At 29.9% G+C, this 13,429-nt stretch overlaps 1 protein-coding gene across 1 annotated transcript; it reads right to left on the bottom strand.

The window, feature by feature from the left end:
- Positions 1-210: 210 nt before the first annotated feature.
- Positions 211-13,288, bottom strand: LOC139512496 (OTU domain-containing protein 5-like; the record flags this gene model as incomplete). Its single annotated transcript, XM_071300147.1, is given in 9 exon segments — positions 211-4,359; positions 5,095-5,226; positions 6,122-6,338; positions 8,184-8,315; positions 9,770-9,832; positions 10,440-10,588; positions 11,258-11,414; positions 12,412-12,476; positions 13,195-13,288. Coding segments are annotated over 9 exon segments (1,122 nt in total), but the record flags the coding sequence as incomplete, so codon positions are not given.
- Between the last annotated feature and the right edge of the window lie 141 nt (positions 13,289-13,429).

Raw genomic sequence — 13,429 nt, 5'->3', positions numbered from 1 at the left:
CACATTCTCCACTTTGTGTATTTTCTGTTATTTTATCCTTTAAGGTGCATCAGAAATGACATTCCTATACAGATGTTTAAAATTCCTCAATGAAAATCAAGTTCTGCTATAAGTTTTTCCTTTGACCAAAATAAAATCTTGGTTTTTTTTTGATAAATAAGTTGGTTTACAGTATTTTCTTTTACAGGATAAGGCAAGTAATAAACAGAGTTCCTTTTGAGAATCATTTTAATTCATGATCCATGTGTACAACTATTATTATCAGCTGTACATGCAACAAAATCATACTCTTTCAATCTGTAACAGATCTCAGCTTAGACATCTATCCAATATAAAACATATTTGTTATTTCCTACTTGTTGAATATCAGATTGATTTTTAATTTTATAAAACAATAAAAAAATGTATATACTTCTGTACTAAAACAAACTCCTTCCAAAGTCAAAATTTGTTTTTCGCTCTCTAACACTGCACTGAAGATGGATGATTTAAATTCAAAATTTTCCTCTCTAAAATTTGATAAATGACCATAAAAATATTGATGCTGGAAAAGTTGATAAAATTATATATCTGACCCAATAAACTTTCTTTTTTTAAGATTAATTTAAAATTGCTGCTTTGGAAATTTTTATTTTGTTAGAAATTTACAATTCAAAATCTAGTGTAAAGTTGTGTATTTGTGATGTTGTTCCCATTTATTATGTAAAGTTGTGTATTTGTGATGGGGGTCTCTTTGGGGGGTTTTGATCCCGGATCCCGCTTACTGTTTTGTCAGATTCCCATATCCCGCTTATACTATGTACATAAGCAATTCTCATTTTTTTGTTATTTCCCGTGTCCCACTAGACTTCATTTCCCGTTTTCAGGGCACAATTATTTGACTCTCACGTGTCACACTTACAAAAAATCGTGAATCCTGCGTCACGTTTAGACCCAAATGCGACCCACTGTGATGTTGTTCCCATTTATTGTAAAATTATTCAATCACTTAAAGTTCATTGATAGCTGTATCTGTTACACTTGAAAAAGTAAAATAAATCAGGACAATGTCTAAATAAAACAAAACAAGATACAGTTTTTAAGTGGTACTCTTAACAATATTTCTGTTTAATTCTTTTGTAACCATATCTTCTATTATAAATATCTTTTTAAACCAAAACCATGTTTGTTTTAACCAATATCCTTTTAGTCAAATCAGTTTGAATTATTTTCATAAACTAATTTTTTTTTTTGTAATTTTGGAAAATGCTGCCCACAAATTATTTTATCAAAATTTTCAAATGAGGTCATGTTTTTTAGAAAAATTTATCTGTTCACATTTTTTTGTAATAATAAACAAAGCAAACATTTCTAAATTAACTGTTCTCATATTTAAAGACTTGATAAGTAAATGCAATATGGCTCTGACAGTTCAGCTACTTGATACAAATTTACCAGAGTTCAACAGGAACAATTTTGGTTTCAACACATAACATCATCTTTTGATAAAATAATAGGTTTGCACATCTACGGTTTTACGTATAAATATATGTAAATAAGCAAAAAAAATTAATGACTTTATAGTGAAACTTACCACATACAACTGTATTTATGGAAAAACATTATTTTATAGAAAATAAAACATCTTTTATGGGCTATCTATAGTGAAGACCCACATAATTATATTATATAATTCATAATTTTTCAAGAAAATTAAATAGCCATACATACTCTTAAATCATAATGATAAAATATACAATTGAAAATTAAGCAATGGACATGTGAATATTATTGCAAAAATGAAATATTTACACATTATATTTTTTAATGTGCAAAATCAACAATACAAGAAATTATTGTTGTAGGCAAAACACTTTATTTCCCTCTTATGTTATTCCTACTAAAGTTTGAACCAATAAACGTATTGTAAAAATTAACACAAATCCTGAAATTAATTATTCAGAATACAATACTTTCTCCTTTCTTATTTTTTTCATGCTGTCTAATACAATTCAGTGGCGGATCCAGCCATTGTAAAAAAGGGGGGTTCCCAACCCAGAGTAAAGGGGTTCCAACTATATGCTCCCATTCAAATGCATCGATCGTCCAAAAAAAAGGGGGGGTTCCAACCCCAGGACCACCCCCCCTCCCCTGGATCCGACACTGCACTTACATTATAAAATATAACAAATTATAGTATAAAGTCTTTTACTACTTTAACACCAATGTTAATACATTGATATTGGTACCCACTAGACCAAGTATGTAATACATGATAAATAATTATAATTAACAAATTAGGAATCATAGCACTCAACTAATAATCACAGAATTATAAATCCAAGACCATTTAATAAGACTGGAAAAAATGCCATTGAACGAAGTCTTTCGTTAATCTACCATCCCTGGGTATGTATTAAAAAAAATTGTTCATCTAAAGTGTAAAGAATCAGATAAATTTTAAAAGGCCAGTATAAAAGTATTTCTAGATTCAAATCTTTACCTACCAATTTTTTTTTGCCATTTCAAAGAAATATTTGTATACAGTTTAATATTTTATATCTAAATGAGTCCATAAAAAATTACCTGCAACCTTCAATTTTAGGGCTAGGATTTAGAAAATTAATGTGGTAATCTTGTTTTCTCTTTCTCTTTTCTCAGTTTATTTTAGAAATCAAGTGCATGCATTTCATTACTTATTATACTAATTAAAGAAATCCTTCTAAAAATCTGTTTAACGAAAAAATTCAAAATGATTGTTTGTATTCAAAATATGAAAGTTGCCGAATAAATTTATAGAGATTCATTCCAGTTGGACCGTAAGTTATAAAAATTGTTGTACAATAATTGAGACAGTAGATCAATACTTATAGCAGAGTAGGCTACCGAATAGGCCCATATAGCCATGAATATTCCTTAGGATTTTCGGTTTTAAGGGTAATTTGCATAATTATAAAGAGGTTATGAAAATATTAAAATTAATCAATACTGTTGCTGAAAGAAGCAATAACATATACATCAACAGCTTTTTCATGAGTTGTACATATTCAATTTGTAATGAATTCGAAGGCATTTAAAGGATGATATAAGATTTGTCTGATGAATGGTCTTGGAATAAAAGAAAAAAGCATAAAGATAAATGCAAAGGAAAAAAACAGTCATCAGCACTGGACTTGTTTCTCTAATTATCACAAAATATAAACAAATTCTTAATATATTCATCTACAAAAATTCATAAGGCAAGTTATAAATTTAAAAAACAACATGAAAAATTCAAAATGGCATCCTTATATAAAAATCAATCATATTTCTATATGCTCTCTGATTAATATGTTTTCTTACTCCTTTTAGAATATCACCTTTTTATGTTAGGAACCATGGTACGTTTAACCTTAAATAGGAAATCCCCTTTATATGTTAGAAATCATGGTTAGTTTAACCTTAAATAGGAAATCCCCTTTTTATGTTAGGAACCATGGTACGTTTAACCTTAAATAGGAAATTCTTTTAAGAACAAGGTCGGATTTTTCTGTCCTTTATTTTTCAAATAATGTGATTTAATAGTTTTCATTCAATTACAGAAAAAAAGTATATATAATATTAATTTAGTACAAAACAAGCTTATTTATTTGTTGACATAGAATTTTTTTTATTAGAAATAAAATATATTTGATAAGAAAAAAAATATCTGAAAAAACCAACAGAATTGTTTAGGCTCCTCCCAATTTCCCCACATGACACATTTCTATCTAATATCTGTCTAATAAAATACTTTTCAATATATATAATTTTAAAGGGTGTGCAATATGATGAAACTGACATTGAAACTTAATCAGTGTACAAATGTGTTTCTTCACATCTTCATATATGTATAGCTATAATTCAAAGTGTACAATTGTAATAAGCGTTATGAAATAATGTAAAAATATTGGGACTGTGCAAAACAGAAAGAGCAGTAAAACTGGTCATAACAAAAATAAAACGACTGTTAAAAAGTTTTGTAAATCTGCTCCTGGCATTTTTGATACAAATATCTTTGCAAAAATTCTCTTTTTCTTTCAAAAACATCAAAATAAAACATAAGACTTCAACATCAAAACAATTCTAAAATTTACACACCCTGAAACATTTCAACAGGAATATGCTATCAATAGGTTTTGACTAATATATTTCAGTATTCAGAAATATCTGCTAATTTATATAATAATTCTGCTGTTAAGAGAAGTGCAAAAATTTGAAAATTAAAATGTCTAATGAAAACTACATGTTAGCTGTTAAAGGGAGACAAATCAGAGTTTTTCCTCAAGCTGTCTAAATATTCATGTTGGGACTGTGCAAGAACTTGTGCAAGGATATCATCTTCATCCCAATCTTGATATCCTGAAAAATATTTACAATAAATGTACAGTAAGATTTTCACTCTTGTCAATCCTTGGATATATATATGGTGTTTATTATTGTAATACTAATTTAGTTTTATAGTCAATTTTGAAAACTTTTTTTGATATCTGCACATGTCTAAATATATTAATTATACTTGTTCTCAGCAAGTTCCTTTTAAGAAAGTCCTGGCAAGAAACGCAAGCTCTGGAACATAATATCAACTTAAAGATTTGTAGAAAAATTTTGATGTCATGAATTATGATAATGATTGTCGTAAAAGAATTTCCAAGCATTCATAATTTATAACTCAACACCATCTTTGTAGTAAATAACAGTAAAGATTCATTCACACTGCATGTATTGAACAGACATTACATAAAATACAAAACACATGGCATACACTCCGACAGTTTTAACTATTTCAGCTATCCAGTTCATTCGTCGATACATCTATCCAATCGCAGCTCTCTCCTCTCACGTCACTATCACACAACACCAAAAATACAGGAAACAACCTTAACCCTGTATTGCGTAATCACAAACTTGAAGACAAAGTCATAACAACAACAATAATTAAATTTTTTTACTGACATCTACAGAGGTTATTTCTGAAGAAATACAGAAAAAAAGTCAAAAGCCTTTATCAAGCAAGAAAGTGTCAATACAAATGCAACTTGTACTTGAATTAAACAGAGAAAAAGTACTGGCATTTATAGCAATATCTATCCTTACCACTCAGCAGTGATGACTGGTGATTCATCAAGGAACTGGTTTCATCAAAGCTAAAAGCACCACCAATAGCTCCCTGGGGTGTAGAAACTGTAGCCTCCATGGCTTCTACTTCAGGATGGGTTTTTGGTGAACCTTAAAAAAACAAAGTTGTAATTCAACATAATTTGACTTTTGCTTGTTTAAGATCTATGCAAGTTCTATGTTGAAAAGAAACAGTTGAGTTTAAAAACATGCTCTTACATGTAAAATGTTAGATCACCAGACTTACAACTTTGTTTCAGTTTCACTTGAAAATCTCTCTTTAATAATAATCTTCTCTTGTTTTACACAAAACAATATGGTATCAATGTACCAAATGAAAATCCATGGGCGCAACCATCTTGGTGAAGGGAACATGACATAGAGAAGAAAAATGGTAAGTCTTTGTGATTGGTTGTTATATTAAATGGATATTTTTTTCTGGAAAGCCTCTTTAGTATGACTACAGTTAAGCATAGTTTTCTTGTAAAATTATTCACATAGGAATTATTAGAATTTTTTTTACTACTTGAGGTGAAGTGCTAAAAATCAGTGACATTTTTCTGCGGGATTGTCATGCGTTCTTGACAACCCCAAAATTCAACCGTAAAAGCCATGGGACCATATATTTTTTTGTGTTGTATTTTGATGACAATAAATTGTTCTTTCTTTTGATACCACTTTCAACCACAAAATTTCTTTTATTTAGAAGTAATTAAACAAAAAGCTAACATTGTCGGCAATGGAAAACTATTTAGTACTTTGTATTCATATAGCATATCTAAAATAATTACTTGTTGATTTCATATGATAATAACCCTGCTTTGTATAAGACCAAACAAAAATATTGAAAAGCTCAGGGATTTAAAAAAAAAAAATATTATATAGATCTTAATTAAATTGTTTTCCTTTCATTTTGTTTACTTTTTAAATGGTTATGTCTAAAGTCACTTTCAAAGTCACATCTTGTAAAAAGTTTTCTAACGGACCAATTTGCAATTGAACTTACCTGTTCGTACTTGTTCGCTTAGTTTTGGAGAATGGTGTTCAGGAATATCAACCTGTTGTGGGCTGTTTTGTTGTGAATTAGGATTACTACGGTTACGAGGGGATCTTCCAATCCTCCCTTCAGAAGAGCTAGGTTTATCACTGTACATTAAATCACAGGATGAACTACAGGTAGCGTTTGGTAAACAACTGGTACATGTAGCACTTGCGGATCTTGTCTAAAATACAATAAAACACATCTTCAAAATATTCTATAAAACATTTACAAAATCTTCTATAAAACATTTACAAAATCTTCTACAAAACATTTACAAAATCTTCTATAAAACATTTATAAAATTTTCTATAAAACATTTAAAAAATCTTCTATAAAACACATTTACAAACTCTTCTAACAATGTCCAGTCTAAATGTTTTAGAAATATAAGTTCATTTGTTATTTAGACATGTCTTATATTTCCTTATAAGCCCAAAACTTCATCTTTGGCAATATCAATCCCTTAAGTCTATATGCATTAAACTTTTTGTTAACCATTTTGGGAGATAACTATATATTATTATCATGTTTAAAAAATTCTTAAGGGTTCTGTGGAACCCAGTGTCTCGTCAACAAAAATGAGGAAAAACATCAATAAAAATTTCCCACTCGATACTGTCTTTTGACTGAAAGAAGCTTCCAAGTTTGGTAAAAATTCAGGATAGTTTATGAATCTAATAAATGTTTTATAAACTTTAACTGCACACTGTATGTAATGTTAACTGGAAGAAAAACTAAGTCCATTAAAGTAAAATACGGAAAAAATTGATTTTTTTTTTTTACAAAATTTACTTCTGAATAATATCTTATGATCAGAAACAAGCTTTTGTCCAAGTTTGGTAGAAATCCAGAATAGTTTAAGAACATTATAAAAATTTTAAAAACTTAAACCACAGAGTGAATGTTTTGTCTCTGGCAAAAAAACTAAGTCCATTTATAAGTAAAATACTGAAAAGTGGAAATTTATTTTTACAAAATTTTCTTCTTGATACTATCTTCTGATCATAAACAAGCTTCTGTCCAAGTTTGGTACAAACCAAGGACAGTTTAAGAAAGTTATTAAAATTTAAAAAACTTTAACCACAGAGTGAATGTAATGTTTCTTTGCAGAAAAACTACGTCAATTTATAAGTAAAATACAGAAAAAATGGGAATTTTATTAAAAAAAAATTTACATCTGGATACTTTCTTATGATCATAAACAAGCTTCTGTCCAAGTTTAGTAGAAATCCAGTATAGTTTAAGAAAGTTATTAAAATTTCAAAAACTTTAACCACAGAGTGAATATTTGTGGACGCCGCCTCCGACGGAATGTAGGATTGCTTAGTCTCGCTTTTTCGACTAAAGTCGAAGCTTGACAAAAAAGCTATGTAAATAACACAACAAGTTTCTAAGCTGACAGCATCTTCATATTATTTTTTGTGGAACTTACAGGCTCAATTTAAAACTAGAGGCTCCAAGGAGCCTGTGTCACTCACCAGATATATATATTTTTTATATACAACTGATACATGAACTAATGCAATCGTTATACTTTTGCTTTAGTTTCAGAAGACTTTTGAAAAAGATTGAAAAAACTTATGAAAATTGTTAAAAATTTACTTTAAAAGGCAATATCTCCTTAAGGGGTCAATTAACCATTTTGGTCATGTTGACCTATTTGTAGATCTTACTTTGCTGAACATTATTGCTGTTTCCATCTTGGAAGGGGGCTGGGTCATCGAACACATTTAAACAAGATACCCCAATGATGATTGTGGCCAAGTTTGGTTGAATTTGGCCCAGTAATTTCGGAGTAGAAGATTTTTGAAAAAGTTAACAAGTTAACAGACGACATTGGACGCCAAGTGATGAGAAAAGCTCACTTGACCCTTTGGGCCAGGTGAGCTAAAAATCTATAATTTTTCAGTGGAAAAGATATATTTATCTGAGATAAAGTTATATAAAAGGAACAACTTTAAACCAAACAACTGGATAAAATAATGTTGGTTTTTTTTTTTAATGTCATAATTTTCTTTGATCTTACAGAAGTATGAGATTTTGCCCTATTTTGATTGTCCATCAACCACTGGAGATAAGACTCTCTTGCCACCTGTTCTTCTATGGTTTCTTGGGTAACTTCCCAGTCTGTTTCTTTCAACTTATCTTCTAACATGCACTGAAATATTGAAAATAATATCAATCTTTTTATATACATTATCAATTTGACTATCAAATTGTGGTTCAAGGCAGGTACTGTTAAAGGACTACTTGAAAAATACTTGATAAACACATCAAAAACATACCAAGAAAGATATTTTATAAGTCTCTGTGTAATATTTTGTCCCTATATTTTTTGCTCTTAGGCATATGTAACTATCTTTTATCAGCATCAAACGCTAACAAAACATTGTATACACAGCTGGAAGAAAAAACAAATTAAAATTATCAAAGCTTGAACTGGTATAAAGAAATCGTCCAAACTATACAAGGATTTTAGAAAGTAAAAACAGTATGACGATGGAAGTTTTTAAAAACCTTGACTGGCTCCCTTGCACGTTCAGAAACAGTACTGCTTGTGCTGTTGTGTTTTTATATCTTCAAATCACTTAAAATATGATGAATTGTTTGATTTACATCCATTGGTTTATATTTTTGCATACTCAGGATGAGAGAAAAATAAAAGAAGAATAAGTTTGAGAACATAAAAGCCTCTGCCCAAGCTCTGCAACGAAAATTGGATAGATGGACTGAAAGACTATTAGAAGGTCAGACAGTCAAGACTAACACTCAGGGGTGTGGAAATGCTATGCCTGACTCGCCCGACTCGTACATTTGAACAACCGGACAAGTAATTATTTGTGTCTTGGTTGCCCGTGGACAAGTTAAAAAATATACAACATGTACAAGACAAAGTTCAAATCCAACAAAAACATAAAATTAATTTCAAAACGTATAAAGATGTTTAATTTATGTAAAAGAAACCAATTTTCAGCAAGTAAAAACATCAATGTTCATGACGATAAATATTACATGATACTGGAAATAGATCGATTACAAAAATAAATAAAAGTAATCATTTACCGGTTGTGTCATTTCTTTAAATTTTGTATCGAGATTCAGATAGACAAATACTTAATAAAAAGCTGGGCAAGCAAGACAAAACGAATCATGAGTCAAGTAGAAAACCTTAAATGCAAACGGAGGACACAGAGTATTTAAAAAAAGAAAGAAACGGAAGCGAGAATCACTGTCCTCAAATTTAGTATATTATGTACCTACTGGCTACAATTTTTATTCCAAAACTGCTGCAAAATTGTCCTTTACATGTCATTTCATTGGTTGGTTTGCTGTTAGGTTTCTGTCCCACTGATGTTAACCCATTTCCTACTTTCCTAATTTTTTACACATATAAACAAATGGATTTCATTTGTTTGTGATGCACAATAGTGCTAAGTAAGAATCATATATTAGCTAACAAGAAATACTTCAATATTTATTGGGATCATCAGGGCAAGTAAATTTGTTTCCGGACAAGTAAAATGTTTAGTTTTACTTGCCCACGGACAAGTGCTCACAACAAATATTTCCACACCCCTGACACTTAATGGTTTATCATGATTAAGACCATACCTTTTCTATGTGAGTGTTTTCAGACTGTTGTACAGCATCACCCATAAGATTTTTCTCAGCTAACTGTGAAAACAAATTAAGATAGAATAAAATATAATTACTTAAAATAAACATATGGTTGAAAGCAACTAGATGCTTTGAAACTAATAAAGATAATTCAAAAATGAACTTTTTCAATCTTAGATTCCTTTGTAATGAGTTAATCATTTATTCTTATATTTCATACATATTTTTTGTTCATCATACAATGTCTCGTTTAAATTCTACTGACTACTTATAGGTTACAAAACATGGAAATCAAGAACAAAATAACTCTATAAACATGCTTAAATATGGCCTTGTTTATCCTAGAAATATTGAATTTTGTTTCCAGGGGATGTGCTTACAGCTCACTTATGTTAAATTTGTGAAAAACTGCTATAAATTGGCTAAAATTTTAGAAAGATTTTCTACAGGAAGGGATTTATCAGAATTAGCATTTGTGGCATTCATTTAACTTTGCAACTGTGTCCTGAAAATCAGGATGTATGCACTAAAGTGCCTATTGAGTCAACTAGCACCCTTCTGAGATTTAAGCTGGAAACTTATACTCTCTATACATGGTTTGTAAGTTTTTAAATTAATTTGGATTTATCATGAGAGTACAGTGTGTATCATATGAAATACCTACCCCTGGTTGAAATCCTGGTAGACCAAGACCAACACCAATGGTTGCTTTATAAGGATCAATTATTGAGTTATAATGTGTGTTCTGGTGATAACTTATTCTGATCGGTTCATTATCTGTTTTGTAGGAACAGCTGAATGTATTTATTGGTTCTGTAAAAGAAAAGTGAAAAAATACAAAAGAAATATTAAGAATAGATTAATGCAAGCATTAAACATTTGACTATTTTTTTTTGCAGTTGAGAAACTTGATAACAATTCATATATTCATGGGCCCTCTTTATTTAAGTTGTTGACAAAAGCAAATCTAATTGAATAAAACATAAAAAATATCTGTAATACCACTAAAAGTAGCTCCTTTAATGTCTTTGGGAAACGATTATGAATCTGATGAACAGGTTGAGAAAAACAAACACTGTCCAACAACCATGATGAGTGAAATTCTATGACATAAATAAATAATTCATATGTTCACTCCAAGTTGACAAAACATTTTTCTGCAGCTAATATGTATATAGTTTATAATTATATTCTTGTCTTCATTTTTTTGTTTCTCACCCAACTTGATAGTATAACTATGATGTCACTATAAACAATATTGGAAACCATGAAAACAGGACATTAAAAGTTAGCACACTTGTTAGTTGGTACTCTATGTACTCTCTAAAAAGTTCCCTTCCAATTACCATCTATGTATCCAATTTTTAGATTTTTTGGTGAAGAGGAGCAAGGTAGGATAAACTGTATCCTTGCCCTTGAAAAAATTCTAAATTGGAACCAATGTCGGTAAATGGACTATTTTTTTATAAATACTGTACAAACCTAGACTATATTGATACACTTCAATAGATCTATTAAACAGTTCACATATTGCTTGCATTTCTACATGATTTCCATGACAATTATCAAGTCTTTTACGATTCAGATATGTTGTAAAGTCTTCTGTGACATAGTGTGAAAAATAATCAGCATTCTTTGCCTAAAATAACAATATAAAACACAATAATTCTCATTATCTAATAAAACAAGTTCAATTCAGCACTAACTACTATTCCAATTATTACATTTTTTATTTATTCATGAATTCTGAATATTTACAAGAATTTCAAATTAAATGGCTAAAAAGTGTCCTTATCACACCAATCCTTAGCAACCCAATATGCCATTAGTTTTTGTATTCAGAACAACAACACAAATATTTCTAAACAAGAGTGCACATACACCCTGAAATGTCTTGCCTTCTTTACTAATCATTGATATTATGTTGATAGTCCTAAATGTAAAGCTACAATTGTCACATAAACTTAACATTAACCAAGAAAACTAGACATTGACCTATGAACCATGAAAATGGGGTCAAGGTCAGATGAACCATGCTAGGCAGACGTGTACAGCTAAAAATTCTTCTGTACACTAAATATAGTTGACCTATTGCATATAGTAATAGAAAAAAAGACCAAAACTCAAAAAACTTAACTTTCACCACTGAACCATGAAAATCAGGTCAAGGTCAGATGACACCTGACAGCTAGACATGCACACCTAACAATCATTCCATACACCATATATAGTAGACCTATTGCATACAGTATAAGAAAAACAGACCAAAACACAAAAACTGAACTATAACCACTGAACCATGAAAATAAGGTCAAGGTCAGATGACACCTGCCAGTTGGACATGTACACAAAATGTACACCTTACAGTCCTTCCATACACTGAATATACTAGACCTATTACTTATACATGTAGTATCTGAGATATGGACAAAAGTCGCAGGCTCTGCAATAAAAAACCTAATACTTTTTGTGGATCCATATCATGTTCATCTTAAAACTGATATAAGTTTGAGGTTAATCAATTTTAAGGCACTTTTAAGTTTTAACCCCATTCTTATCAAAATTAGGTTATGCATGACATTTGCTAATGAAACAGAAACTCACCAACATCGATTGCCCAAAGGATATTTACTTACCATGTAATCGACACAATTTTTTCTGACAGCTCCATGCATTTCTTGGTCACCATAAATCTGGTCAGCTTAAATAAAGTAGTAATTCATTAGACATCTAAGTAAAGTCTTTTTAAAACAGTACTTAAAAAATGGTGTTGCAAGCATCTTTGTAGTCAAAATGGGATAGTGTAAAATTGTTCTCTTCAAACAAACAAAATTCCGAAGAAAAAGAGAAAATTGAATTGTAACTTGAAATTAAAATTTTTGAAAATATAAATGCATAAATGCATATAGTATGTTAACTTATACACAGCTATAGCAAAGACTTTAAAATTTGAACTGAGAAATTAATTGGAAAAAAAATTATGAGAACATGTAGCTGCAATGTGGACTTGACAATTTAAATAAATGTAGCTTGTCCACCCCTGCCCACTCTATGCTGTGGACATGCTGTTTCTGTAATTTTTTTATCACAAGACTTCAAAACTTGACATAAGGCTAATGCAGATAAGCATGTGTATGCATCATTTTTAGGTGTTGGTTCAGAATGTCAACCTGTTTTGGGCATGTTGTAGCCGAATTCTGAGAACAGAATAAACATGGAATATTACTCTCAGTTGTTGAGTTTCTCATTAATTAGGCGGCTATTGTTTCTATTTTTTTTTTATCTATTTGTGTATTCTAATTATATAAATAGATTTATGAAATTTATTTATCTGTGTAAACTTATATTTCCTCTTGTCGATGTCCCTTTTGATTGGTTGTTACCTTTTTTCCTTCAAATCTTATAAATTATGTACTAACCAACTGCTCTGAACAAGCATGCTCCATCTTCTCCCATTTTCTTTATAATAAATCCTTTCTGTTCTTTTAATGAAGTTTCAAACCAACTTTCCAGCTAAATTATAAATAATCCTTATAATTATGTAAAACATAATACATGTACAATTACAGTTTTATGATTATCTAGTAAACATGGTAATAATACATGTAATATAGAAACCACAACTGCAACAAGTGTGTAATTATATTGCTCCTC

This window comes from Mytilus edulis, chromosome 1 (assembly GCF_963676685.1).
Source record: "Mytilus edulis chromosome 1, xbMytEdul2.2, whole genome shotgun sequence".
In the NCBI taxonomy this organism is placed as follows: domain Eukaryota; kingdom Metazoa; phylum Mollusca; class Bivalvia; order Mytilida; family Mytilidae; genus Mytilus; species Mytilus edulis.
The sequence above is the reverse complement of the archived record's forward strand: the minus strand, read 5'-3'. Positions and strand labels throughout refer to the sequence as shown.